Source organism: Sarcophilus harrisii, chromosome 1 (genome assembly GCF_902635505.1).
Source record: "Sarcophilus harrisii chromosome 1, mSarHar1.11, whole genome shotgun sequence".
In the NCBI taxonomy this organism is placed as follows: domain Eukaryota; kingdom Metazoa; phylum Chordata; class Mammalia; order Dasyuromorphia; family Dasyuridae; genus Sarcophilus; species Sarcophilus harrisii.
In genome coordinates this window covers 84,184,727-84,209,658 of record NC_045426.1, presented here as the reverse complement: position 1 = coordinate 84,209,658, position 24,932 = coordinate 84,184,727, and the positions used below count along the sequence as shown (strand labels likewise).

General features: G+C 39.7%; 1 protein-coding gene across 2 annotated transcripts in view; it reads right to left on the bottom strand.

The window, feature by feature from the left end:
• The window catches only part of TRAIP (TRAF interacting protein), a 49,099-nt gene that overhangs the window by 11,633 nt on the left and 12,534 nt on the right, over nt 1-24,932 (bottom strand). For both annotated transcript variants that reach the window (XM_031959061.1, XM_031959057.1), the window contains exons 4-10: nt 23,605-23,644; nt 22,622-22,749; nt 19,553-19,647; nt 14,597-14,710; nt 13,792-13,879; nt 11,069-11,158; nt 10,253-10,341 (exon numbers count right to left, since the gene is read on the bottom strand). In XM_031959061.1, coding sequence (XP_031814921.1) covers nt 10,253-10,341; nt 11,069-11,158; nt 13,792-13,879; nt 14,597-14,710; nt 19,553-19,647; nt 22,622-22,749; nt 23,605-23,644 — 644 coding nt within the window. The remainder of the gene's footprint in view (nt 1-10,252; nt 10,342-11,068; nt 11,159-13,791; nt 13,880-14,596; nt 14,711-19,552; nt 19,648-22,621; nt 22,750-23,604; nt 23,645-24,932) is intronic.

Genomic DNA, 24,932 nt, shown 5'->3' with positions numbered 1-24,932 from the left:
ACTCCCATTAATACATACATATTGGATAGTTTGTTATAAATAGACAGTAAGCTAGGCCCAAAACTGAATTGCAAGAAAAATAAACTGGACTTGGCAAATGTGCAATGCTTTCAATAATTCTTAGCTGCTCCCTACCTCAAAAGCTCAACTTCTCAATACTAGTATTCTTCTTGTATGACTATAAATCATAGATCATGATGTCAGAAGAATAAGGGCAATAGAAAAACACATAGCAGGTGTAAGTTAGTCATTGATAATTTGAGCATGGCAAGTGGTGAAAAAGATCATCAAAGGGCTGCATGACCAGAAGGGGACACAAGCTGGGAAAATAGCAAAGGATAACAAATAGACAACTTGGATATCAGATTCCTAAGCACTGCTTGAAAAGCCACAAGATAATTAAAAAAACCAGAGGAAGGCCTCTGGCATGCTGGATAAATCTTCTATGGAGGCTATCTAGAAAGACAAGGACAAGCAACACACAGGATCAGAAGGTTTGGGTGGGTTATGATCTCTGCCAGTGCAAAGAAGGCTCACATCAATGAGATCATAGAACTATTGAAGTATCACATATTTCAAAGTGCTGAAATATCTGAAAGGGTGATTTCAAGGTCTATCCTCATTTCTTCCTGAATTATAGCCCATGGGGCTAAGAGGAAGCAACAGAAAAGATACATCTAAAACCAAAAGCCTGTCTCAAACACCAACATTTCTCTTCTGAGGTTCTCCCATTTTCTAAATCATTCTTGGGGTACCACTATCCACACAAAGAGATCTTGGCACTTGATGCAATAGTACAGATAGGTCCTGTAGACAACAGGACAAGTGGCAACATTTCCAAGATATGGCTGCCTAGGAAAACCTACTTTGAAATGGCCAGCTTCTGTCCCTCTCCCTGAGGGTCCTTCACAGTATTCCACATTTCCTTTTTTTGAAGCTCCTGATACACAGACACTAAAGCAGAGAACCGTGTTTGATGAAATGTGTGAAGTATCATGAAGACAGATCTGGGAATTCATAGGTTTAATCACTGGAGCGAGAGAAGTAGAGGTGGCAGCCTAAGAAACTTTAAAATGGAAGGAGAATGGGGGAGCACATAGTATACACAGCTTGGAAATGGTGAAATCTGACCCATTTTACCTTGAAAAGAATTTTCTTTTCTTCCGGCCACTTATAGAGCAACTTCATTTTTAGACAGATATGCCCATCTTTTCTATGCTTGTGTTACACAGGAGCAGGCAAACAACAAATCAATTATGAAAAAATAATATATTAGAATAGACTATATTTGATAAATTACAATAAAGTAATATATCTGAATATGTGTATGTACATATATGCATACACAGGCAGACTGAGGACCTGGAGTCCTAAGACTTGAAATCCTGGCCCTGCCTACCTTAGGACCGTGGACATGTAACTTTCCCTGTGAGCCTTAGTGTCCCCATCTATAAAATGAGAGGAAGAACTAGGTGGTTTTTAAAGTGCTGCTTAGTTCTAAGTGAGATCCTCCTTCTCCCTTAAGTGACTGGCTCAACAGATAAAACTTACTAATCAAAAAAATAAGCCCCTGTAGTGAATATACCTCTATTCTAATAGAATCATGGTCAGTTCATTGGTTTTGCAGGGAATACACTTTGTGGAAGTGTATGTTTGGGTATCTCTTGGAAAATGTCTGTTTTGTCAAAAACAAAAGAAATCTATATGCTGGGACCATGCAGAGGCCTACTGAAGAGACTAACAAATATGCATGGCTCTGATTAGGAGAATGAACCCATGTCCCCCAAAGTCCACATAGTAGCTTTTGTACTTACTAGTCCCAGGAGCTTGGGCAAATCACTTCTTTAAGTTCAGCCTCCTCCTTTATAAAGTCAGGGACAATAACACTCAGATTACCTGTCACACATGGATGTGATGAATAAGATGCTTTAGAAACTTTAAAGCGTTACAGAAACTGATTTCTCACTATAGGATTTTTGTGTTGTTGGGTTTGGGTTTTGGGGGGTGGGAGGGGAAACACAGTTGACATAACATTGCAACAACAGATGGAGACTCCCACACCAACTAGTCACAGATTGTCACCTCTGAATTTCTAGAGACAACAGAGATGGGGTTTCAGGTTCAGCTTAAGCTTTTTTGATAGCATGTCTGTTTTCTGACACCATTTCAGGTCTGAGAAGTAATATTCTATGACCTTCTCTTAAATTTGACCCCTCATCTTTATCCCTTAGCTTGTTAAAATTCAGAAAGTACATAGGTAACTCATTGTAAAAGCACAGTTCTACTAGCAGATCACCCTCCCTCTAACATTCTCCTTTAATTCAGCAACCATTTATTAATACACTGAGTGTATACATTTGACTTAGAGGGTGGAGAGGAAGAAAATAATTGCAGATAAATAAACATAAAACATGTAACAAAAAAAAAATACAAATAAAGAATTTAGGGGTTCAGAGGAGGAAGAGAAAATGAAGCTTTTCATTCATGTAGTAGGAGATGGCAGCTGAGCTCTGCTCTGGAGGAAGCTAAGGTTCTAAGGGGAAAAAGTGCATTTCAGGCATAAAAGGCAGAATATACAAAGATAGTAAGAATCCTGTATATAGGGAAGGGCTAGCTATCCAATTTGACTAGAACCAAGTATGTCAATGGGAGCAATAGGAACTGAAATGGAGGTAGGTGGGAGCCAGATCATGGAGTACTTTAAATGCCAAACTGAGATGTTTATATTTTATTCTAGAAGTAATAAGGGATCACTGAAGATTTTTAAATTTCTTTGGGTCATTCAAAATGGTACGACCAGCGTCTTCTCTACCTTGGTGACGTAGTCAATGGACCACAAATTCAATTGTTTGCTTTTTGGCATAAGCTGGAAATCCAGATACAAAGTGCTCATATCCCAGACCCTTCCTAGGTCCCAACTGCACCTTAGAGATGGGGAAACCAAGGTCTAAAAGGTTCAATGACCTGCCCAGAATCACACAGCTGGTTAAGTCCCCAAGGCAGGATTTGAAGCTGGATCTTTCTAACTCCCCCACGTCCAGCTCTCTAGGCATAGTGTGCCAGCTGCTCACTGTTGGGCTGTGGCCTTCCAGCACCAAACAAACCCAAGTGCTTATTTAAACCTATTTGTCAGGTTAGGTGGCCACATCTTTACCCCTACACCATCCTCCCATCTCTGGGTGGCTCATGTCTGCACACTCTCATTCTCATATCTACTTCAATTCCTTTTCTCTGGCTCCTGTGATTTTTTTTAAAGTTCCTCTGTATTCAAAACCACCTTTCCTCACCTGTCATTTTCTCTCCTTCAAATCTCTCCCCAATTGTGGCCTATAGTCTCATACTGGCTCAATATAAAGGACAGAGAAGAAAGCAAAGGATAAAACAAGAAAACAATTTTGAAGACCATTCTCTTTCATTAGAGAAAGTGAGTCATCTTCATGGATTTCTAACATCTTGCTTTCTCTGGCAAATTTACTTGGTTAAACAGCCCTGTCAGGAACAGCATGTCCTGTGCGCTATACAGGGTTTACTTGGCTCACTGTCAGTTTATGGAGGCTTAATGTTAGGGGGACATGACATATATTCATTTTTCAAGAACTGTTATTTTCCAGTCAGAAGGGAGGCCTTGATTAGAGAATCTGACTGTGATAGAGAAAATAAAAGTCTCTGCTATCAGTTCAAACAGGAAAAAGATACTTCAAAAAAATTATGCTATTTTTATTAACAACCCAATAGAAGCAAATGAATCTATAATGATCTGCCATTTTCATAATTCTGACAATTTCTAAGAGGGACCTTTTGGTCAGGGTTTATCATAAGTCTCCTAAACAAAGAAAGGAAGCTAAGATGGCTCACTGGTAGCTTATCCAACTGTCAAATCAGAAAACTGAATACTAATGTAGACATGAGTCTCCAAGCTTCATGATGGTAGAGACCATATTTCATTTAAACTTTGTATTTTTCCCAGGATTTAGCACAATGCTCTATATTTATTAAGTGCTTAATAAATAAAATTATTTAATTCCTCAGTTATCTTTTGGAAAAGCTACATGGTAGGTAACAATTAGTTAAGTGTGAGAGAGAATTAAAGACCATTTCAGGTGCAGAAAATCAAGGAGAAAAAATAAGGATAGATGTTCGAGTCAAAATTTTTTTTTTTTTTTTTTTAAGAAGTCAGTTCATAGCATCACAGAATATAAAACTGAAAGGACCTTGGAGAAAAATCTAATGCAACACTTTGATTTTGTAGGAAGAAACAAGGATAGAAGATTTTAGAAAGCCAATAAAATTCAGAAGTATAAAATAAGAAAAACTTGAAATACCTCTCTAATATCTTAAGTACTCATCTAGCCTCTACTCACAGACTTTCAGTGACAGAGAATAACTTCTTATTTTTTGTTTTCATTAGACTTTTGGATAGCTCTAATCATTAGGAAATTTTCTCCCCCTTCCCCACTTTTTTTTTTTTTTTTAAACAAGGTATTCAGGGTTAAGTTACTTGCCCCGGATCACATAGTTAATAAGAGTCTAATGTCTGAAGCCACATTTGAACTCAGGTCCTCCTGACTCTAAAGTCAGTGCTGCATTCATTATGCTATCTAGATGCCCCAAGAAGTTTTCTTAAATGTAGTCAAAATCTTATTCTCTTCAGCTTCCATCCAGAAGGCTTTGTCTTTTGTGGCCAATCAGAACAAGCCCCATTCCTCTATCCCATGACAGCCCTTAAAATACTTGAGAATATCGACTGTATCTCCTCCTCTCTGGACTAACCATTCCCATTCCCTTCAATACTCATTATGTCTTCTTCATATGTCATGGTTTACCAGCCCCTTCATGTCCTAGTCATCCTGCTCTGGATGCACTTTACTATTCCATCTGAAACCAGGTTGTCTGGTCATTTGAGACTAGAATTAGGCTGAGGTTTCAACCTGGACCTACATAAGCTATCAGAATCTAAGACATATAATCCCACTTTGATGGAGCAGCAGTGTTATCCCCACACTCAAAGGAAGACTGATAAGAGAGGCTAATGTGTGGCATGACACTGCCATATAAGGCGGCTAAAAATGGGGAGAGAGGCCCAGTTGGCTAAAGAGAGAATTGCATCTGGCAATCTAGCACAAGCGCGAATGGAAACTAGAAAAGGCTGCTGAGTAGAGCCACAAATGTTTTTTATGGAAATATGAGCAGGAAAGGAAAGGTAGGAAATATGATGCAACTTTCAAATGACAAAGGGAAAGTGAAGGGCATGATTTAAATATAGTAGAAAAAAAGAAAATTAGAAAAGAGGGGAACATACAATAGAAGCTTACACAAAGGCAAAGAATGGGAAGGCTAATTTTTTTAATCTTAAAAAAAATAGCACACAAAAAAAAATTCCAAAGTGAAATGGAGCCAAATGAAAGATTGTGAGATTAGTGGAAAAGATATGGTGAAAGATTAAACAGATTTGGTGCCTGATGGGTCTTTCTACTTCTATTTTTTTCCCCCTGAGGCAATTGAGGTTAAGTGACTTGCTCAGGGTCACACGGCTAGGAAGGGTTAAGTCTCTGAGATCACATCTGAAATCAGGTCCTCCTGACTTCAGGGCTGGTGCTCTGTCCACTGAGTCACCTAGCTGCTGCTTCTACTCCTTTGCAACTTTTCTAGTCTGTTCTTTGAATTATGCTGCCATGCTAGTATTACCTATTTGAAAATCTTATATTTTAACCTTTCAATTCAGAAAGTCTTCAGTGGCTCCCTATTACCTACCTAAAGTCCAAATTTTGTCAATTAAACCCAATCCATCTCACATGTTCTACATTCTAGCCAAATTGCACTCTAGAACACAACCTGATCACTCCCACTTCCATGCCTTCTTTTATTCCCAATGCCAGAAACTGCCTCCTCCTCTTCACTTGTAGAATTCTTACCATCTTGAAAAGACCAACTTAAATGCTACCACCTACACAAAGCTTTCACTGATTCTCTCATCTATGATTCTGATTCTCCCCCAGACTTCACATGGCACTTTAGTTTGTACCTTCTTAATGAAATTATCATGCAATATTTATGTTGGAATCTTCTTTCCAAAGTATGGCAGCAAGAACCAGGTATTATCTAAACTTCATCACTTTCTTAGTACCCAGAACAAAACTCTCCCTACAGACACTTAGTGCAGAACCCCTTTTGGAAACTTATGGGAAAATGGGGAGGTCCACTGAAATCTGAAAGTCTAAAGTCTAGATTTAAAGAAAAAAACAAGGTTCAAGCTACAATTCTGTGAGCAGGAAAAATCAAATCAGAGAAAGCAGAGAATAACAATCAAGACTGTTTTGTAAAGAAAGTAATTTGTGAATCAATTTGGTAAATCTGATACACTGAGGGGAAACAAGAGGAATCACATAACTTGTTTTTTTTAGCAAAATCTATGCCACGTATCTTAATGCTAGCTCCATAATAGGTGCTTTGTATTTGAAATACCTTCTTATTTGGACAAGGACAGCTTACTCCCATCTCAGGTGTGATCTGATGCCTTCTTGTTGGGAGGTTATAAAATTTATAAGACTACATGACAGGTCCCACCAAAGCAGAAAATATGAGTGATGTATCTGTCATCCAAGATCCAACCTAGTTAAGTGTGGAGAGGCTCTTCAACAAATGGTGGAACATCAGGTAATGAATTCGTTAACTATAAAAACTTACAAAAATATCTTCTAAGACATGGAGGTTGGTGGAAGGAAAATCAACAGTTTGTGAGACTATGGATATTTAAGTATGCAATAAATAATTATCCTAATAACAGCCTTTAATAGCACATACTATGTGCCAGGCTCTACACTAAGCACTTAAATATTATATCATCTGAGTTCATGACAATTCTAGGTAATAGGTGTTATTACTATCCCTATTTTCAGTTGAGGAAATTGAGGCAAACAGAAGTTAGGTGACTTGTCCAAGACCACACAGCTAGCACGTGTCTGACACCAGATTTGAATTCTGGTTATCAACAAACTGAGGAATATGCAGTCATGTTCCCATAATTATTTGCTGGATACTGAACTGGCTTTAGTTTGTGGCTTTCTAATGTAGAAAGGTTATCAAGGGTTATTCTCAGACTGCAGAAAGGGAGTCACTGGAGTTACCAAGGGTGGGAGTGATGACTGTGACAAGATTCAACCTGTACTTTCGGAAATCACTTTAGAGGCTAAACAGAAGATGGATGGAGGAGGGAGACTTGAGGCTGGAAGACTCACTGGCAGATACTGCAACAGTCCAGGCATGAGGGGAGGAGGACCTGCACCAGAAAAGATGGGGACGTATTCAAGAGAACATGTTGTAAAAGTGAAAGCGACAGGCCTTGACAACCATGTAGATATGGGACTGAGGGTGTAGCAGCCGGGATGGCTCGTTGGCTGTGAGCCCGAGGTTCACAGGGGGATGGTGATGCCCTCCACAACAACGGGCAGGATGCAGGAGAGTCTGGCAGAAACCTAAGTTTCATTTTGAACAGGTTGAGTTTAAGATCTAAGACTGGAGGTCAGCAGAGAGGTTGGGGCAGGAGAGGCAGACCTGAGAATCATCAGCATGAAGATGGACAATAAATACAAGGAAGTTGCTAAGATTACCAAGTGAAGTAGCACAGATGAAAAGAGGAGCCTGAGGAACACTATGAGCAGAGGGAGGGATCCGGCAAGGTTGCCAGCTTCTAGATGAGACAACAAGGTGACAGAATGGAGAGAAAGCTGCATCTAAAGTCAGGAAACCTGGAGTTCCAATCTTCCCACAGACACTTGCTAGCTGGGTGACCCCAGACAAGTCACTCAACTTTACTCACCTGTGAAAGGGGGCAATAGTAGCTCCTACACAGAGTTGCTGTGAGGACCAAATGAGTTATTGTAAATAGCATAATGTTTGATGTGTGTGTGTGTGTGCGTGCATGTGTATATGTATATGTGTGTGTATGTATGTGTTTCTATGTATGTATACATAAAGTAAATGTTCTCTATTATTGTCCAACAAAGGTCACTGTGGACTAGTCAGATAGGTAGGTGAAGAATCAGGAGAGAATGATATCCCAAAAAACATTTAGAAGAGGGTGTTCAACAGTGTTAAAAGGCTGCAGAGGCTGAGGAGAATGAGGATTGAAAAAAGGCCACTGGATTTGGCAATTAAGAGGATCACTGAGGTAAGAATTAAGAGGTCAGAAGCCAGGTTGTAAGGGCTTAAGGAGAAATTGAGAAGAGACAATCTTTTCAAGTTTAGCCACAAAGGGCAGAAGAGATACAGGATGTCAGTTAATGGAGATGAAAGCAACAGCTGAGGGTTTTGAGGATGGCTGGGCATGTTTGTGGGCAGCAGGAAAGCCAGCAGACAGAGACTGCGGATTAGTGGGGATGACACAGGGCAATTTGCTGGAGGAGATGGGGATGAATTGGGAATGGGATTACTTGTGCAGGTAGAGAGGTATATGTGCATGTACAAGATTACCAGCTTGAAGAAGTTGAAAGAATGAAGAAATTGTAATTAAAAGCCCTAGGTTTTCTAATCTGGGCTTGGCTACCATGCCATTTTTCTCCTTTCTGGAAATATTTCCTCTACTATAAAATGAAGGTTTTAAATTAAATAATTCATTTAACTCTTCAATTGTCAGCTTCTGGAGGACAAGAGCTACAGCTTTGTACAACATTTAGTACACCACTGCAAGCAAATTGGGCGCTTCATTAAGAGTCTGTAGGAATGCCAATGAACATGACAATTGGCTCTTCACAAGCTAGTTGTAGATAATCTCCAAAAACAAAGAAAGAAAAGTCTGTAAAGTATTTAAAGAGAAAGCAGAGAAGAGATGTTCAGGGAGCAACAAGACAATGAAATAGCTTGGGAACTAAAGTGATGAAATGAGTAAATACTTTAAAACAACAAGATTTACAGTTTCCCATATAATCCTCTTTCTGTTCTTTGAATCTGGAAACATTCGTGCTTATTGTTTGTCAAATTCAGAACAAAAAAAGCCAAAACAAAATAGATTTGGGTGATGTTCCAGTCTCACCACTTCCTGTCTTCCTTCACCAGAAGCTTAAAAAGGCAGGAATAATTTGGAAGCAAGGAAGATTGTAAAGTAAGAGGCCTCAGAATAGCTGAAACCCATAAACCAAGAACCTGTAATCCATGTGGAACGGCTGGTTAAAAAGGGCACACTAAGCTCCTTGCCTTTACTGCAGAGGTGGAAGAAGAAGATGCAGAATGTAATACATGCTCTTGCTGTGTCTGTCAGTTTTGCTGACCCTTTTGGGTTTGGTTTTGTTGTAATTTTTCTTACAAAGATTCACTAGGTTGAAGAAAGGGGCAGAGATATATCTGCTTTCCCTGTATAACCTGGGAGCTTACAATCCAGTGCTCTTTTCACTATACCAAGGGCTTATCCACATTAATGATAGAATGGATTTATCCATCAAATCATTAAGGCCTACCCAATGTGGGCATCTTACCATTTTCTCTGCCACCATACATGTACTGTGGCTCTTCATAACCCCCAAACCCTCTATTTCTAGCTCTTGGAACAATAATAAAAACCAATATTATTGTTGCTCCCGAAAGGGCCTGATGATTTACTGCCTTACAGCACACTATCTCCAAAACTACTAATTAACCAAACAAATAAAACACCTTTTTCTTGCCAGTAACTGCTAGGTCAATCTTTGGAGTCACTGCCAAAGCTTAGGAACCAACATTCCAATTTGTTCTTTGGGTACTTCCATAGCTGAGATGTTCCTGAAATTGGCACTTTTATCAGATGGGGAAAAAATTATCATTGTAACAATGTAGAAAATATGTACTGTATCCACCAATTAGAACGTAAACTTTTTGGGTGTAGGGGGACTTCTTTCTTTGCATTTCCAGTGCCTAGCACTTAGTAAGTGCTCACTAAATTCTTGGTGATTTATTGAAATGAATATGAAGTAAACACAAAAGTAAAATAAAATATTCTACCAAAGATTCATTGAAAACAGGTAGTGAGACTAAAATCTGCTTTTTACTTCTGGTCAGGTCTATAATCTAGAATAATTTACTTGTTGAACCAGGTTATTCATTTCCTGACTTGCTTTTTATTTCTGATAAATTTCTAAGACAGGTCACAAGTTTTTCTAAGGCAAGACTCCTAAAAGTCAAAGACTTTCTCTAATAATGTAGGATGAGCAATACTCCTCTCTAGAGAATCTGTTAATGTTTTCCCCAGATGTCTCCCCCATTCCCCCAAAGGGGCTAACCAAACCTCTCTAAGACGAGTCGACTGAGGGTCTCACTGGTGTGGGATGGCAGGTTCAGGGTCCCCTGTAGGATCGTCAGTTTCTTCTTTAAGCTCTTGGGAAAGAAAAAAATGCCTAAGTGTAAATAAGAAGACTAATGAATAAAATTCTAAGTTTAGACACTGATAAAGAGGAGAGAACAGAAGGAAACAAGAAGCAAGGCCAACTTCAGGCAGGACCTGCCATGTATGGAAGTGCTCCTCTTGCATACCCAGGCTGATACAGGCATGCCTTGGTGCACAGCAAGGCCAGAATCTAGTCCTAGAGCCTAAGACTCAGCTTCAGAGTAACAGACTTTGGGAGTAATTCTGCACAAGTTACTTTCCATTCATCCACCTCAATTCAATGAGAGGTGACAGTAAAAAACCAAATGACAATCTTTTATGTTCACAGGACAGGAAAAATTGTTGGTCACACAAATAAAAGCAAAAGTCCTCTTCAGGTAAGGATGTGGCATTGGCCCCTCAAAGTCAATAAAAACTATAACCAATGGTTCAGATGGCAAACACCACAACATTTAGCAATGAATTGACAGCAGGATACATGGGGGAGTAAAGGCCATGATATACCTCACTTCCCAAACCTGCCCTTGACGAACACTCAGGCAGCCAAAAATGAATGCTTCTGGGATTCCATGTTCAAAGGGTTAAGTAGCAGCTTATTGTAAAGAGCTGAAATGAGTATAAGGGTCCATATGAGGAAGTGGAAAACAGAGGTTACATTGTTACTTCTTCTAAATGAGCCTAAAGTCTAGGGTCCTTTAAGTTGGACCATCATCTCACCGTGATTTCCTTTTCTGCATTCTGTAAATCCTTCTGGGTTGATTTCAACTCCTCCTTGACATTGTTAAACTCAGAGAGTACCTTTTGTAACTATGGAAGAAAGGGATGAGACTGGAAAAGTTGCAATGAATTGTACCAACTCACCCCCCAAAACATCTTCCTCTGGGACAACCATCAGTCGATCAGAGCAGGATTTCTCCAGCTAAAAGACCCTTCTTTGTCTAGGTAGTGCAGCAATTTTTTCCACTATCTGACCCATCACAGAGGACTACTCTTCCCACATAACCCAGAGGGAGTGCCCCCAGCAACTAATTCAATTTCTTGAGGCAAGTAATGATGTCACTTCTTATAAACTCTAAAATCTAAAAACAGCAGGCACAAATATTTAGCAAATAACATCTACAGGGATTGCTAGGTCATTTCCTTGGGGCCACATCAAGATAGACAGGACTTGGTAAATGATATTCAAATTCCTGAAGCACAGTCTAAGTACTCCAAGCCCAGCTAAGATATCCTCAAGCTAGACTGGGACGTGGAAAGGGTGAAGAGAAGTCACAGTAGACTGGTTATTTATAAAATATGGGGAAACAGATCCTTGTTGCTGCAAAGGCTATATACATTTACAGAGCTTTAACAGACTTAGAAAGGGATCCTGACAAAAAGTTCCTAGATTCCTTCTCCTGCATTTTGGAGAGATTAGATCAAGTGCTGGCAAGAAAAAACATCAAAAGTAGCCGTATGGCAGTTCTTTCAGACATAGACTTGACTTAAAATAACCAATGGATCTTCAGAACAAGAAAGCTTGATGACTTGTCTCATACTAGAAATAGAGTCTTATGGTATTTGGATTTGGATTTGGAATCATAGGACCTAGGTTCAAATCCTGGCTCTACTATATTTGTGGGAAATGAGACAAGTTATGTCAACTTTCAGGTCCTCTTTCCTCATCTGCAAAATGAGGATGGAAAAGAGAATTTCTAAGATCCCTTTCAAACTCAAATTTAGGCATCTATCAATAAGGATACATTAAGCACCCACTATGTGCCAGGTACGGGGTATACAAATAAAAGAACAAAGCTACCCCTATTCGCAAGAATCTCAGATTATAATTTTTTGGGGGGCAAGCCTACACCAGGCATTTGAACAATGTGGCCAGCCCAACAGAGTTGTGCTCTCTGCAGAGTTGGAATCCTGGCAGTTTAGTTCAAGAAAGGACATCACTCTGGTATTTTATCCTGCCAGGTGATCTCAGAATCCTCCTAAGTTAATTCAAATGGAAGCAATTCTGTTTCCTGGCATGGTGCTGTCCAGGTTTCACAGACACATGACAGTGAGGTTAGCACAGCAGCTCTGTAGACTTTCAGTTTGGTCAGTCTAATATCTCTCCTCTCCCACATTTTACTTTGGAGCTTCCCATACATTGAGCTAGCTCTAGCAATGTGTGTGTCAATATCATTATCAGTGTGGACATCTCTGGAAAGTTTATTGCCAAGATAAAAGAACTCATTCATAGCATTCAAAACTTCATTTACTGTAAATGATGGTTTCACATATGGATGGTGTGGTGTGACTGATGGAGTCCCTGTGTTTTTTGATGTTAATTGTTAGGCTGAAATTAGCACAAGCAGAAGAGAACTGACCCACACTTGGTTGCATCTCAGCTTTGAAGGCTACATTCAGCACACAATCATTTGCAAACAAAAATCCATGTACTAACACTTCCTCCACTTAGTTTTGTCTTGCAGCCTTTTCAAATGTATGCTTGCCAAAAAAAAAAAAAAATTATGGAGAATTCACACAGGTTAAATGCTCACAAGGTGGCCAGAAAAAGCAATACTAGGACACTCTCAGGGTCTCTCAAGAACTTTAGAATTGATTGTATGACATGGAGTCACTGGCACAGGACTACCAACATGGTGTGCCCTCATCAGGGAAGGTGCTATGCTCTATGAGCAAAGCAGAATTGAATTAGTCCACAAGAAACATGAGAAGCACAAAGTTAAGAGTCTACTCCAAATGTTCATATGGATTATTTGTGTCCCACCTAAGGCAGGGCATTCAGAGTTCATATTGGTCTGATCAACCATAGCCAGACACGCTGTAACTGGATTCTAACATAATGATGTCATTTTGGTTCTCTCTGAGAATGAAAGACAACAGCCAACCAACATGCTAATAGAAGAGACAAGTGCATCCACAGGGAAGCACAGACTGCATTTAGAGAGAGAATGTTGTTGCTCAGTCATTTCAGTCATGTCTGATTCTTTATGAACCCATTTTAGGTTTTCTTGGTAGAGATACTGGAGTGGTTGGCCATTTCCTTCTCCAGCTATTTTACAGATGAAGAAACTGAGACAAACAGAGAAGTGACTGAAGGCCAGATTTGAACTCAGCACAACGAGTCTTCTTGATTTCAAGTCCAGTGCTTTATATACTATGCTACCTAGCTGTCTATATAGACTCAATTAGGGAAGAAAAAAGGAGCATTTTACTGTGGGCTATGTGATCCTGGTGAAAGGTACTGCTAATATTCAGATTGGAGGTGGGCCCTCAGTGCCTGCTGAGCTAACAGGCCCCACAGGAAGTGCAGGTAGCCTCAAACACCTGCCTAGCTGGGCTTCATGGCCCAGACTGAGGACCAGGCCCTTCCTTGTCTCCGTCTCCTTCCTCTCACAGCTGTGGTTCTCACCTTTTTCTTTGTTCCCCTCCCCCCACCACATTACCTTATTATTTGAAGAAAGCAAATCCTTCCTTAGCTTATCTGCCAGCTCACCTGAGGCCTTCCGGGCCTCTTTGAGATTTTCATATTCTCTGCAAAGGCATCACACAGAAATTTTAGGATGTTTGAACATGAAGTTCCCTTAGCATTAGAGGGCATTCATTTATCCTACCTGTTCATTAATATTTATTAGTATTGAGCTCAAAGTGTTATGGAGCAGACAGAGAAATATTACTGATGGCTGAGAGAAGAGCCAGGGGACAGCAGTGAGCACCTCCGGGCACATCACTTAAACCTATCTCTCAGTCATCCTTTCTGCAAAGAGCATACTGTTTGTTACCCGTCCTGCCTATTTCAAGGCTACGAGTGACACACACAACAGGCATGAAACAGGAGGGCCCAGCAGTTCTGAGGGGAAGCTCCAGCTCTATCCTTCCTGCTCTGCCTTGTCTGGGTAACCCTCCACCCTCACAGGCCCTCACAGAAGTTTGCTTGAGGTCTTCATCCTAACAAAGAGCAACAGAAGGTTAAGGGTTGGAATTTTAGGCAGAAACATCTACTTCAGAGTGAGAAAAATGGCCCCAGTTTGAGGTAGACAGAGAGAAGGGCCTCCGGCACTCAGAGCCTCCCCCAGCCAGCTTCTCTTTCAAAGTACAAGCAGCAGAGAGGGGAGCGCTATAGCCAATAGTGTTCCTCCATCTATAGGGTCTCATGCTGAGATTAATCTGTTTCTTTCAGGGAAAGACCCTCTCCTCTTACAGGCAAATGATGATGCTTCAGGAAAGCCGAGTGTGTTTTGGAACACCTACTTCTTCAGTGATACACAGTACACAGCCAGCTGTTCCATGGCTGACTGGCCCACTCCCATGTCTTGGATCATCTGTTCCACCTCTGGGCGCTGACTGTGGAGCAGGATCTCGAGCCTGAAAAAAAAAAATCCAAGCACATGGCTTGTAAAATCTAAAGGATCCAGGGCAGAAACATCCTAGCAGCTCTATTTCCCCTCACTGCTGTTGCTATAGCAATATATCAGGGCTGCTGGGTGAGGAGAAAGGGAAGTGTCTGCAGACAGCATCACTAATGGATACCTACAGAAGGGCTGAGGAAAGCAGCTCTACTCTGATTTCACAAGGATGCTGCCAGGCAAGAAGGGTCAACAATGAAAGGCAACACCTGAGAGGGTATTTCTGAAGAACAGTGATACCAGGGAAACACATTTAGGACCTTGTTAAGCTGATAAATAAAGAGCAGAACAAACCAATGAAGAAATAAGCAAGACCATTCTTTGTAATCACTCATTTATTCTCACTATTTATACCCTCAGCGAAGGACCTTTTCTCTCCCTATTCTTTCTAAATAGAGAGTGTTTTTCTGAAACACTGGTTTCATTTGCCTCTATACCCAGACTTGACCACAAGGTTGGCCAATTTAATAATTTCACTTATAATCACCATCCAAGTCCTCACTCATTAGTCTTTCTATTATTCTGTAGTTATTAATCTTAAATGCTCATTCATTCTCTCCTATGTATCTTCCATCTTTACCTCTTCCATCTGCCTACAAGTATGCTCAAATTTTGCCAATTCTAAAAAAGCAATATTCCCTTGAATCTTCCATATTCAGCTACTATCCCAACTTTCTTCCCCTTCCTGGCTACTTTTTTCAATACCATTTACTCTCTCACTGCCCTGCCATCTAGCCTCCATTTTCACTACTTGACTGAAATTCTTCTCAAAAGTTCACTAATAACTTCCCAAATACAAACACTATATATTCATAGATTTTTTTTTTTTCTTTTAAGTCTATGAAGTCTATTTAACAAAACTAGCCACTTCCCTCCATGTTTACTCTTGGGCTTCACACCTCATATCGTTCTGGTTTTCCTCCTATAGTGACTTTTCAGAAGTTTTTCACTTGGCCTTCTTTATTGGACCCCCTTTCAAATGTCTAAAGGTTTTTTTTTTTTTTTAATTTTTTAAAAAGTTTTTTTCTAGATCCTCCTCTTCTGAAGCTACACTGTCTCCCACTGCAATTTCATTTACTCCCATAGTTTAAGTTAGCACCTCTAATGAAGATGATCTCAAATCTCTATCCCCAGCTTCGCTGTCTCTTTCAAGTTTCAGACTCACATCTCCAACTATTTAAAAGGATACTGATATGCCAATAGCATCTCAAACTCAAATGTTCAAAACTAACTTTATTCTTCCTAAATTCATTACTCCTATCTTCTAGCTATATCTCTCAGTGATATCACCATTCAGCCATGACTCTCATGCTGAAAATCTTGGTTTATCTTTGGTACTTTTGTCTCCGCCACATTTCATATCTATTTAATAAGTTCTATTATAGAAATTATTAATTTTTTTTGTCTACCCAAACAATCTGGCAGTCTTGTTAAAAAATAAAATAAAGGTTCATGGAGCCTTCTGGGTCATGTGAGCACCCAGGTGGCAGACAATTTCTCCAATTCCTATGACCTCTCAAACCTCTCCATAACAGAAATTATGTGCCAAACATAATGCAATTTCAGTTGTTTCCATGGTCTAGGACCAGAATCCAAGAGAAGGCTAAATACAAAAATAAAACCTAAGAGCTGATACTCACTGACTCTGAGCTCCCTCAACACGCCTCTGCTACCACCCATGAGAAGGTACAATAGCAGTATCTAGAATACAACACAGGGTTGCATCAAAAGCCACCTCTGCATTCTGGGCCTCATTCCCTCTTTCTAGTGCTACAGAGATCTTGGCTCAGGCTGTACAAGTTTGCTTGGGGTTGGATAGCCAGCTTGACTACTATCCTTTAGAAGAAAAGAAATGCTAGCACTACAAAGTTCTGAACTGTTGTGCCAAGGAGTAGGACAGTTCAACCAAGGCAGAAGACCCTGCATATGGGGAGTGGTATAGGACTTCACCAAGCCTGAGGGAAAAGCACAGTATCCAGCTGGGGTCAGTTATGATTACCCATAAGTCAGATGGGGCAGAGCTCTAGATTGGTGAACTCTGAATTGCCCAGTGTGGGAGAAGACTGAGACACTTTTGAGATCCAGCCCCTAAGGAAACCACTATCAGAAAGGAAGCCAGGAAGTGGGTGATAAGAAAAGGAAGGGAGAGGATAGAGACAGACTGAAAATGTCAAAAATTTTAGGAAGAAATCTCAAAAACCTTGACCATAAACAGGTAAGTTAACAGAAAAAACAGTAACAGAAGGAAAGATGGCTTCTAGATCTAGTAAACAAGTTCAGGCATCCATGAATAAATACTGCAAAATAAAGGAATGATCCAACACTTGATAAGATAGAGGAGGACACTGTGGAATCTGAGGAGAACATGGAACCACAACATGCAGTTCCTGAATAGTTTAAAAATAAATGAGAATCATGAGAGCAGGATTTATGCCCAACAAAAACAATGGGCAGAACAGAAAAACATTCTGAATCTGCAATGATAAACCTCGCCAAAAAACAACAAAAATACACACACACACACACACACACACAAGCAAAAACCAAAATATTAAAAAAAAATATACTCACTAAGCAAAATATATAGATCTCCAAGACAGGCTACAAAGACAAGCTAAAAATCAGAGGTCTCCCAGAAGAACATTACAGGACAAAAAACCCTAAACACCACAATGAAGGAAATAACAGAAAAGTCCAGAACTTCTGAACACAGAAAAATGAAATCCCAACTGAAAGAATTCACAATTTGCTTCCAGAAAAAATAACCAAAAAACAAAACCAAGGCTGCAAATTCCAAGACACAATAATGGTTAATAACGAAATTCAGAAACAAGTTCTGCAAGCCATCAGTAGAAAGACCTTCAAATACAAAGGAAAGGATATTTGAATAACATCAGACTTAAGCACCCACTAGAATAAGGAGGAGGGAATGGAATAATGTGTTCCTAAGACCATGGGAAATGAAGGTTGAAGCCTAAGGTAACCTATCCTACAAATCTGAGTTTAAACATATAGAACAAAAGAGGGCATTTAACAATAAAGAAGAATTTGAAACATTTTTAGAAAGAAAAACAGAACTGAAGACATTATTTTCTTCTTCAACACATCCAAAACAACAAAAATGCAGTAGTGAATAAATGCAGACAGCAACAAAGACCCATAAAAGACAACTTTCTAAAGGTAGACTAGGAAACAGGGGTGAAGGTAGAAATCTGGTGGAGGTAATGGTGAAGAGGTAGATAAGGAACAATATTATGGACAGAGCCTAGGAAAATTTTGCTTGCAGGTGAATGCTTTTGTGGGATTACATTACTATGGAAAGGTACATGGGAAGAAGAGAAGAGGGGGACAGACAACATTGAGTGATACCCTAGAGTCAAATCAAAGGCTGACAATAACAGGAAGGCGTTTTCTTTAGCTTCAGAAAGAGAAGAATCCATAGGGGAATGGATAAGGAGTAGAAAAGGATTGGGGGAGAGACAATGGGAAGGGCTGAAAAGGAGGGGAAAGTTGGCTTTACTCTGGAGATGGGAGGGTTCCAGTGATAAGTGCCGCATTGGAAATGAAAGGAAATGAGGATCTTACACTGAATCAGTCCTGGGCTATTTGGTACTTGAAAAGTTTTCTTGTCCTGGGAAGGGTAGGGAATGAGATGGAACCCTTGGGGAGGTATGGGGTGTCAACTGATACCTAGAGGAGTGAGTGAGAGAGCATGGCACAGGGAAATTTCCAGGCAAATATAGGAAAACTAAAAAAGGTCAATGAGAGAGAAAAACTAGTGAAGTAGAAAGGGATCATGTGAGAAGGGCCTTATCATGGGTCAGTGGGTTTCCTATGACATCTGTGATAATTGGTATTACTCTGAGAGTGGGGCATATCCATTACCCCCTCACTATTTGCACAGCAACCACTCTAATTCAGGCTCACAATACAATGGATCTAGATTTTAAAATTAACCAAAGGGGTCTTCTTTTTCCTATTTTCTTCCTCCCTCCCAATTCTTCTTTCATCTTGCTAAGCCTAGTTGTCCTTGACATGTCACTCTTTGGCTTCCTGCTGCCCAAGCAAAACTTTTTGGTGTGGCACTTAAGGCTAACATATAAAACCCAAACTTTCCCAGCCACGTCTTTTATTATTCCCCTTTACATATTTTCAGCTTGTTTTTCCAAGTAGACCACTTATTTTCCTTCCTGGGTGACACTGCTCTGTAGTCTTATCAATTCACACGTCTAGAATGGTTCTTTCTCCTCACCCATTCTTAATGTGCTGCTAAGAAGCCTTTCCTCAATGCCACCTCTTGTCCCCAACCTCATAATATATTTAGATCTATCTGAAGTACTTAACATTCATTATTTAATATCATAATTATATGTGCACAGGTCATATTCCCCTATCACTCTAAGCTCCAGAAATGCACTGAATGAATCACATCTAAACTTTGTATCTCACCAGCTGTTAGCATAGTCAATCTTCTTATGCTGGAAGATCTCACTGGCCTGGAAAGTCATGAGTTCCCTGCATTAAAGTGCTTAATACTCACAGCTAGGTAGGATTATTCTTCTCCTATTTTCCCCTTCTCAGAGCTATGAAAAATAGAACCAAAACCAAACATGTGAACCAGCTCCCTTGTCATTCTTGAGAGCTATGACAGAAGGGAAAACTTTTGTAGAAAACATTTCCTAGCCTTCTTCCTCATAGATAGCAAAAGGAAGAAGAGATGGAAAGAGAAGGCTATGCACTGTCACAGCCTTTCTTAAAGGGCACTGGTGATATTGGCTTAGTTCTTGGGTCCCAATCTCACCGTTCCATGGTCTTCATTTTGTTCCTCAGTCGGCAGGTCTCCTCTTTCATATTTTTGATCTGACTCTGTTGCTGCTCTAAGTATGTAATCTGTTTCTGGGAAGAAAAACAAATTGTTGCTTCAGTGGATTCCTAAGGATTTCCACTCACAGGATGGGTTTTTTTCCCTTATAAGACACAGGCCTGAGAAAACAATTCGGGCATGCTATTCAACATGAGGAATGCACCTAGCAGCCCACCATTTCAAGATCCACTCTGACTGTACTAGACTTGCTGAATGACAAGGGGTCATTACTACTTCTCCTGGTACCTGTTTTTTCTACTTGAAGAGGAAACCGTCATCTTCCTGTTTCTAGGGTACTTTAGAGATGAGATACAAATTATAAACCAAACATGAATTATTGTAACCTACAGATTGCAGAGACCTGTTTTCAACCAAGCTGTAAGAAATCAATCATTAAGCATTTGTCAAGTTCCTACTATGTGCCAACTCTGTGCAAGGTGCTGGGAGTACAAGGACATAAAATGAAATAATCTCTGCCTCCAAGGAACTTAAGACAACATGTATAAGTGTTATAAAAGATAAATACAAGGTGATTTTTTTGAGGGAATTGTTCTAGCGGCTGGGGGATTAGGAAAAACTTCATGAAGATGGTACTTAAGTTTCAAAGAAAACAAGTGAAGGAAAAAAGCATCAATAAAGTGCTAAAAAAAAATACACAAAAGAGAGCAAGAAAAATTCAAATGGGAAGACAGACAAGAAGGGTAGTTTTGTAATTATCACATTAAATTTAGTGTTCATTTAAAAAATCCAATCTATATGTAATTCAAGTGCAGGTTCACATATAATCCTTTTTATTCTTTGTACAATGGATGTCATTTGTCATAATAAAAAAGACATTAAAAAATAAAGGCATCTAAGAAGGTTAGAGAAATGACAGTAACATAGGAAACCCAGCATCTGAGGAATTATATTACACATCTATTTAATTTAAAAGGGCTTAGTGAGTTCTTCAGTTTCAAAGAGAATTTCTATACTTTCTTGTCTTCTACAATGTTAGCAAACAAGTAGCAGTTAGCAAATGTCTCATGAAATGATGTTTCTTAATTACCTTTGGATACATAATGAAACTAATTCCATCAAATCTTTTACTTGCCTCTCTGTGAAAAACCTGTAGTCAACTCTTTCATTCAAACAGAACTTCCTTTGTCCTTGTTTTATTTTATTTTTTGCAAGAATGCCAACGCTGATATAATTTGTTTCTTCTAGTACTATGTCTACTACGTCAGTGGGCAAGGATTTCATATTTATAGAATATCAAGACAACAAAAGTTAACGTTTTTAAATCATTTAAACTTCTGTGATTCTGTACCCCCCAATTCCTTTTCTTCCACTGCACAAACAGAATGAGGCTGCACTTGTCCTGCTTATGGACCATCAAGGCCAAAGAATTCATATTTGAGTGGACGGTCGCTGGTGATGAGTTTTCTGTACTTCATTTTCAGAAAGTAGATGTTATTTGGTTCCAGAATGTTACTCAAAGCTTTTTAAGCACCAGAGTTTATATTTTTCCCTAGTATAGCTCTTGAGAATGTAGGGTCAGCTCCACACCAAGATGAAGTATTAGATTATAACTTTGTACAGAAAGAAAATGACGATGAAAAAGGAGCATCAATCATCCACCATTAATTTGTGCTTACCATTTTAAAGCAAACTTGGTTTGGCTCTTGCTCAGACTGAGGAGGTAGCTCTGTATTTATCCTCCCTCATATCAGTGTGTGGTTCCCACTATACTATATTGTGAGAGTTAGTCCTTTACCTAAGAAATTTCTAGAAATGTAATTGACAGATTCTTCCCTTTCAAGATAATCACTTCTCCCCACACTCATTCCCCAACCTCCACACTAATCTTGATGCCTGATTTAAGCTCCTACATGTTCCTTCCCTTCTTCACCCAGGTCCTTAAAACAAAACTGAAGAAACAACGAAAACCCTGCAGTCTGACCTCCTGCAGAACAACACCTGCCTTTCAAACAGCATATCACATGGGGTTGCTGCTTCCTTTGCAGCTAGAATACCAAGCTCCAGTTCAGATCAATCGTCTCATTCCCCCTTAGGGAGGGCAGGGGGGCTGAAGAGGGAAAGAGGCCAACAGGCCCATGCTGATACAATATTCATTTGGGTTTGGGGGCCGTTTGCTTTGATCTTCCCGGTCAGTTGAGCACATTCAACTTCAAAGTCCCCTGCTCTTCCCTGGGATGCTGTTTGATCTGGCTCCAGAGAGCAGCTTGGTCGAAGGCTGAGGCACTAATGGGAGGCTTCCTGAGGCCTGTCTCATCAGCTGCCTTCTTGAAGCTGGCCTGGGCCTATCTCAGGCATAAAGGGCTTGACTCACCCTGGTCTGTTAGTTCTTGTCTTATAAGTGCCTATGGCTGGAAGGACCTTAGAAAGCCTTTTCTGAGCTGTTTTGCACTTTTCAAAGTCAATATATAAACTTGGCTGCCACAGCTGCCTTAATGGGCCCATATAGGTCCCCAAAGGGCTAGAGTTTGGCTGCACTCTCAGTCATTTTAGAATTTGGCTTATCTATATAACAAGGTAGATTGTTCAAAGCATTCCTCATATTCTCTTCCTAAAGTCCCAGAATAAGAATTCTTAACTTTTTGTATCATTGCCCCCCCTTTTCCCCCCAGCCCCCCTTGGGCAGTCCAGTAAAGCCTATGGGCCCCCTTCTCAGAATAACATTTTTAAATGCATAAAATAAAACGTTCAGGATTGTAAAGGAACCTAATCCAGTCATCAAAATAAATAAATAAATAAATAAAAAAAATTTAAGTTTATAGTTTAATAATATCTGTCCTAGAGGGACTAATAAGAGGCAGGAATTTATCTCCAATTTATACAAGGGGAAACCAAAGCAGAGATTGTAGAGAACCTCAAGAATAGGGAATTCTTAGTCAGTCTTATGGTCCTTACCACCAGAAAGTATTGTCAGTGACATAGAGAATTACTCCCTGTAGAGGAAGGAGAGCTATAAATCTGAAGCACAGAGATCCCCAAAGGACTTACCTTGAAGGTTGAACACAGCATTTCTGACTCGCCCAGGGCTTTCTGCAGTGATTCTATGGTGATATTGCGCACATCTAGAATTTCTCTTAAAGAGTCAACAATGGATTGGCAATCCTTCTTCTCTTTTACTAGAAAGAGACACTCAAATCAGCACAACATAGTTCCCTAATTCTAGTGTCTTGTACTCTTCTGCCAACTGCAAGATGAAGAAGTGTGTGAGAATGTGTATATATGTGAATGTACGTGTATGTGTGAGTGTAAGAGTGACAGGGTATATAGAAATGGGGTAGTGGGGGCACAAACTAAAAAGCCAGTAAGAGTGTTTGCATACTGATTTTTCTAAGATTTCTCATTTGCTCCAAAGAGGCTAGGAGCACTAGCTTCTACTCCATAAGATACTTCAAATGAGAACAAATGCAGTTCTCCCTGCTAAACACCATTAGCCACATAAGAAACTAGAAGATTCCAAATCCTTCCTAAACTAATAGACAAGTCAGTTCTTCTTCCTCTTCAAGATTCTTTCTTTTTAGTATGATCCAGGCTAAGGTCTTTGGAATGACAAAACTCATTCTGGTTTTTTTTTATGACTCGATCTCTGTAAATAAGCTGTTCCCAGAACCCAACTTCCAAAACTCCCAGGACTTTGTTTCAGGTTCCAGAGTTTCCCCCTTTTCACAGCCACACTGACTAATATAACCAACAGAGAAACATTCACTTTCATATTCTGAGCTGTTTTATACAAATCAGCTAGGAACAGGAGGCAGAAAGTCAGTGGCTGCAAAGTTGCACAGGCTCACCAGAATAATCTCAGTGATGCATTCTGTTAAGAATACACTCAACCACATGAGGAGAGGTCCAGCTAATAATCAATTCTTAGATGAAGGCTTATTTAGGACTTCCCTCCTTCCAAGTAGACTTTGTGTACTTCTTTAGGAAATTTCTCAGCTATCTGGAGGGTGTGAGCATATCTTTCTGTAACTCACCTTTCAAGGACAACTGGGCTCTAGTCTTATCCAGTTCATTCTGCAAGGAAACAAACATGGTCAGAGGTCTAGGGCATTACAAATACTCTCTATACTATTTCTAATTGTTTTAGTGCTGTCTGAATTTAAGAGGAGTTTCCTATTAATAAACACAAAAGTAAAGGTACTGAGGACATAAGGGACATAACTAAGTCTACACTGATGATACAAGGATGCATTCTAGTGCCAGTCTCCAGAACACTATTCCCATACAAAAATTTATTTTAATACCTAAAAAAAATTTATTTTAGTGTAGATACTCCCTTTACTGATGCAGGCTACATATAAAACTTCCATGTTTTAGAAGACCATCTTCATTATTTGCTCCACTTAAAAAAAATTCATCATCTTGTGGCAAACCTGTCAGGCCATCTCAATAAGGCTGGCTAAGCTGGTGCTTAGATAAGAATTTACTAGGTGACCCTTGCAGTGTGACAAATTTTGTCAAAGCTTGTGTTCTAGCAAATCTGGGGTTATCTCCACATCATAAGTAGGTATTAGAGGGAGTTGTAATAGATGATGCTGAAACTAAGGCTCAGATTATATATATTCTAAAAAAGAGACAAACTAGTTAGCTTACATTCTGTTTTAAATCCATTTGGGAATCCCATAACCTCAAGATAGATTAAGAACCTGCTTCCTGAGATCTACTGGGAACTTCCTTATTAGCTTTAGGCCTCCAAATACTTACTGGTCGGACAGTCTGGATATTTGAGGAATGAAGGATACTCTAACAGTTAACCAGGGAAAAATACCAGCCAAATGAATCAAACAAAAACCCAAGGTCCCTCTAATCTCTTTCATAGTTTGTTACAAGCTTTACTAAGAACTTACTTAAAATCATTCTTTCAGTCCCATAATACTCTGCCCTCCTCCCCTATTCTCAATTTATATTTTTTAAGCAGGAAGGTATTGGAAGATGTCATTGCTGCTATCATTACAGAGGCTATACCATTTAAAAACGGAGCTGTTGCCATGACAATGGAAATGATGGTAATGGCTGAGCACACTGGTTTGAAACAGAAGAGGGTACAAGAGTCCCATTATTTGAACTTCAGCTAACTCAAGGCTCAAAGGAAGCAAATGTGTCACTAAGCTACCAGCAGGAAAGTAGAACAATTCAATGCCTAGCAAAATTAACCCTTAAAACCCAGCAATTACTTTGTCAGTTCTAACACATCTTTATTTAGGGAGCCCTATGATTCTAGCCACATCATGTCCAGAATGTTAACAAAAAGAATCCAAATGGAGATCCTCAGCTCTGTGAGTCAGCTGTGGAAGACTACACA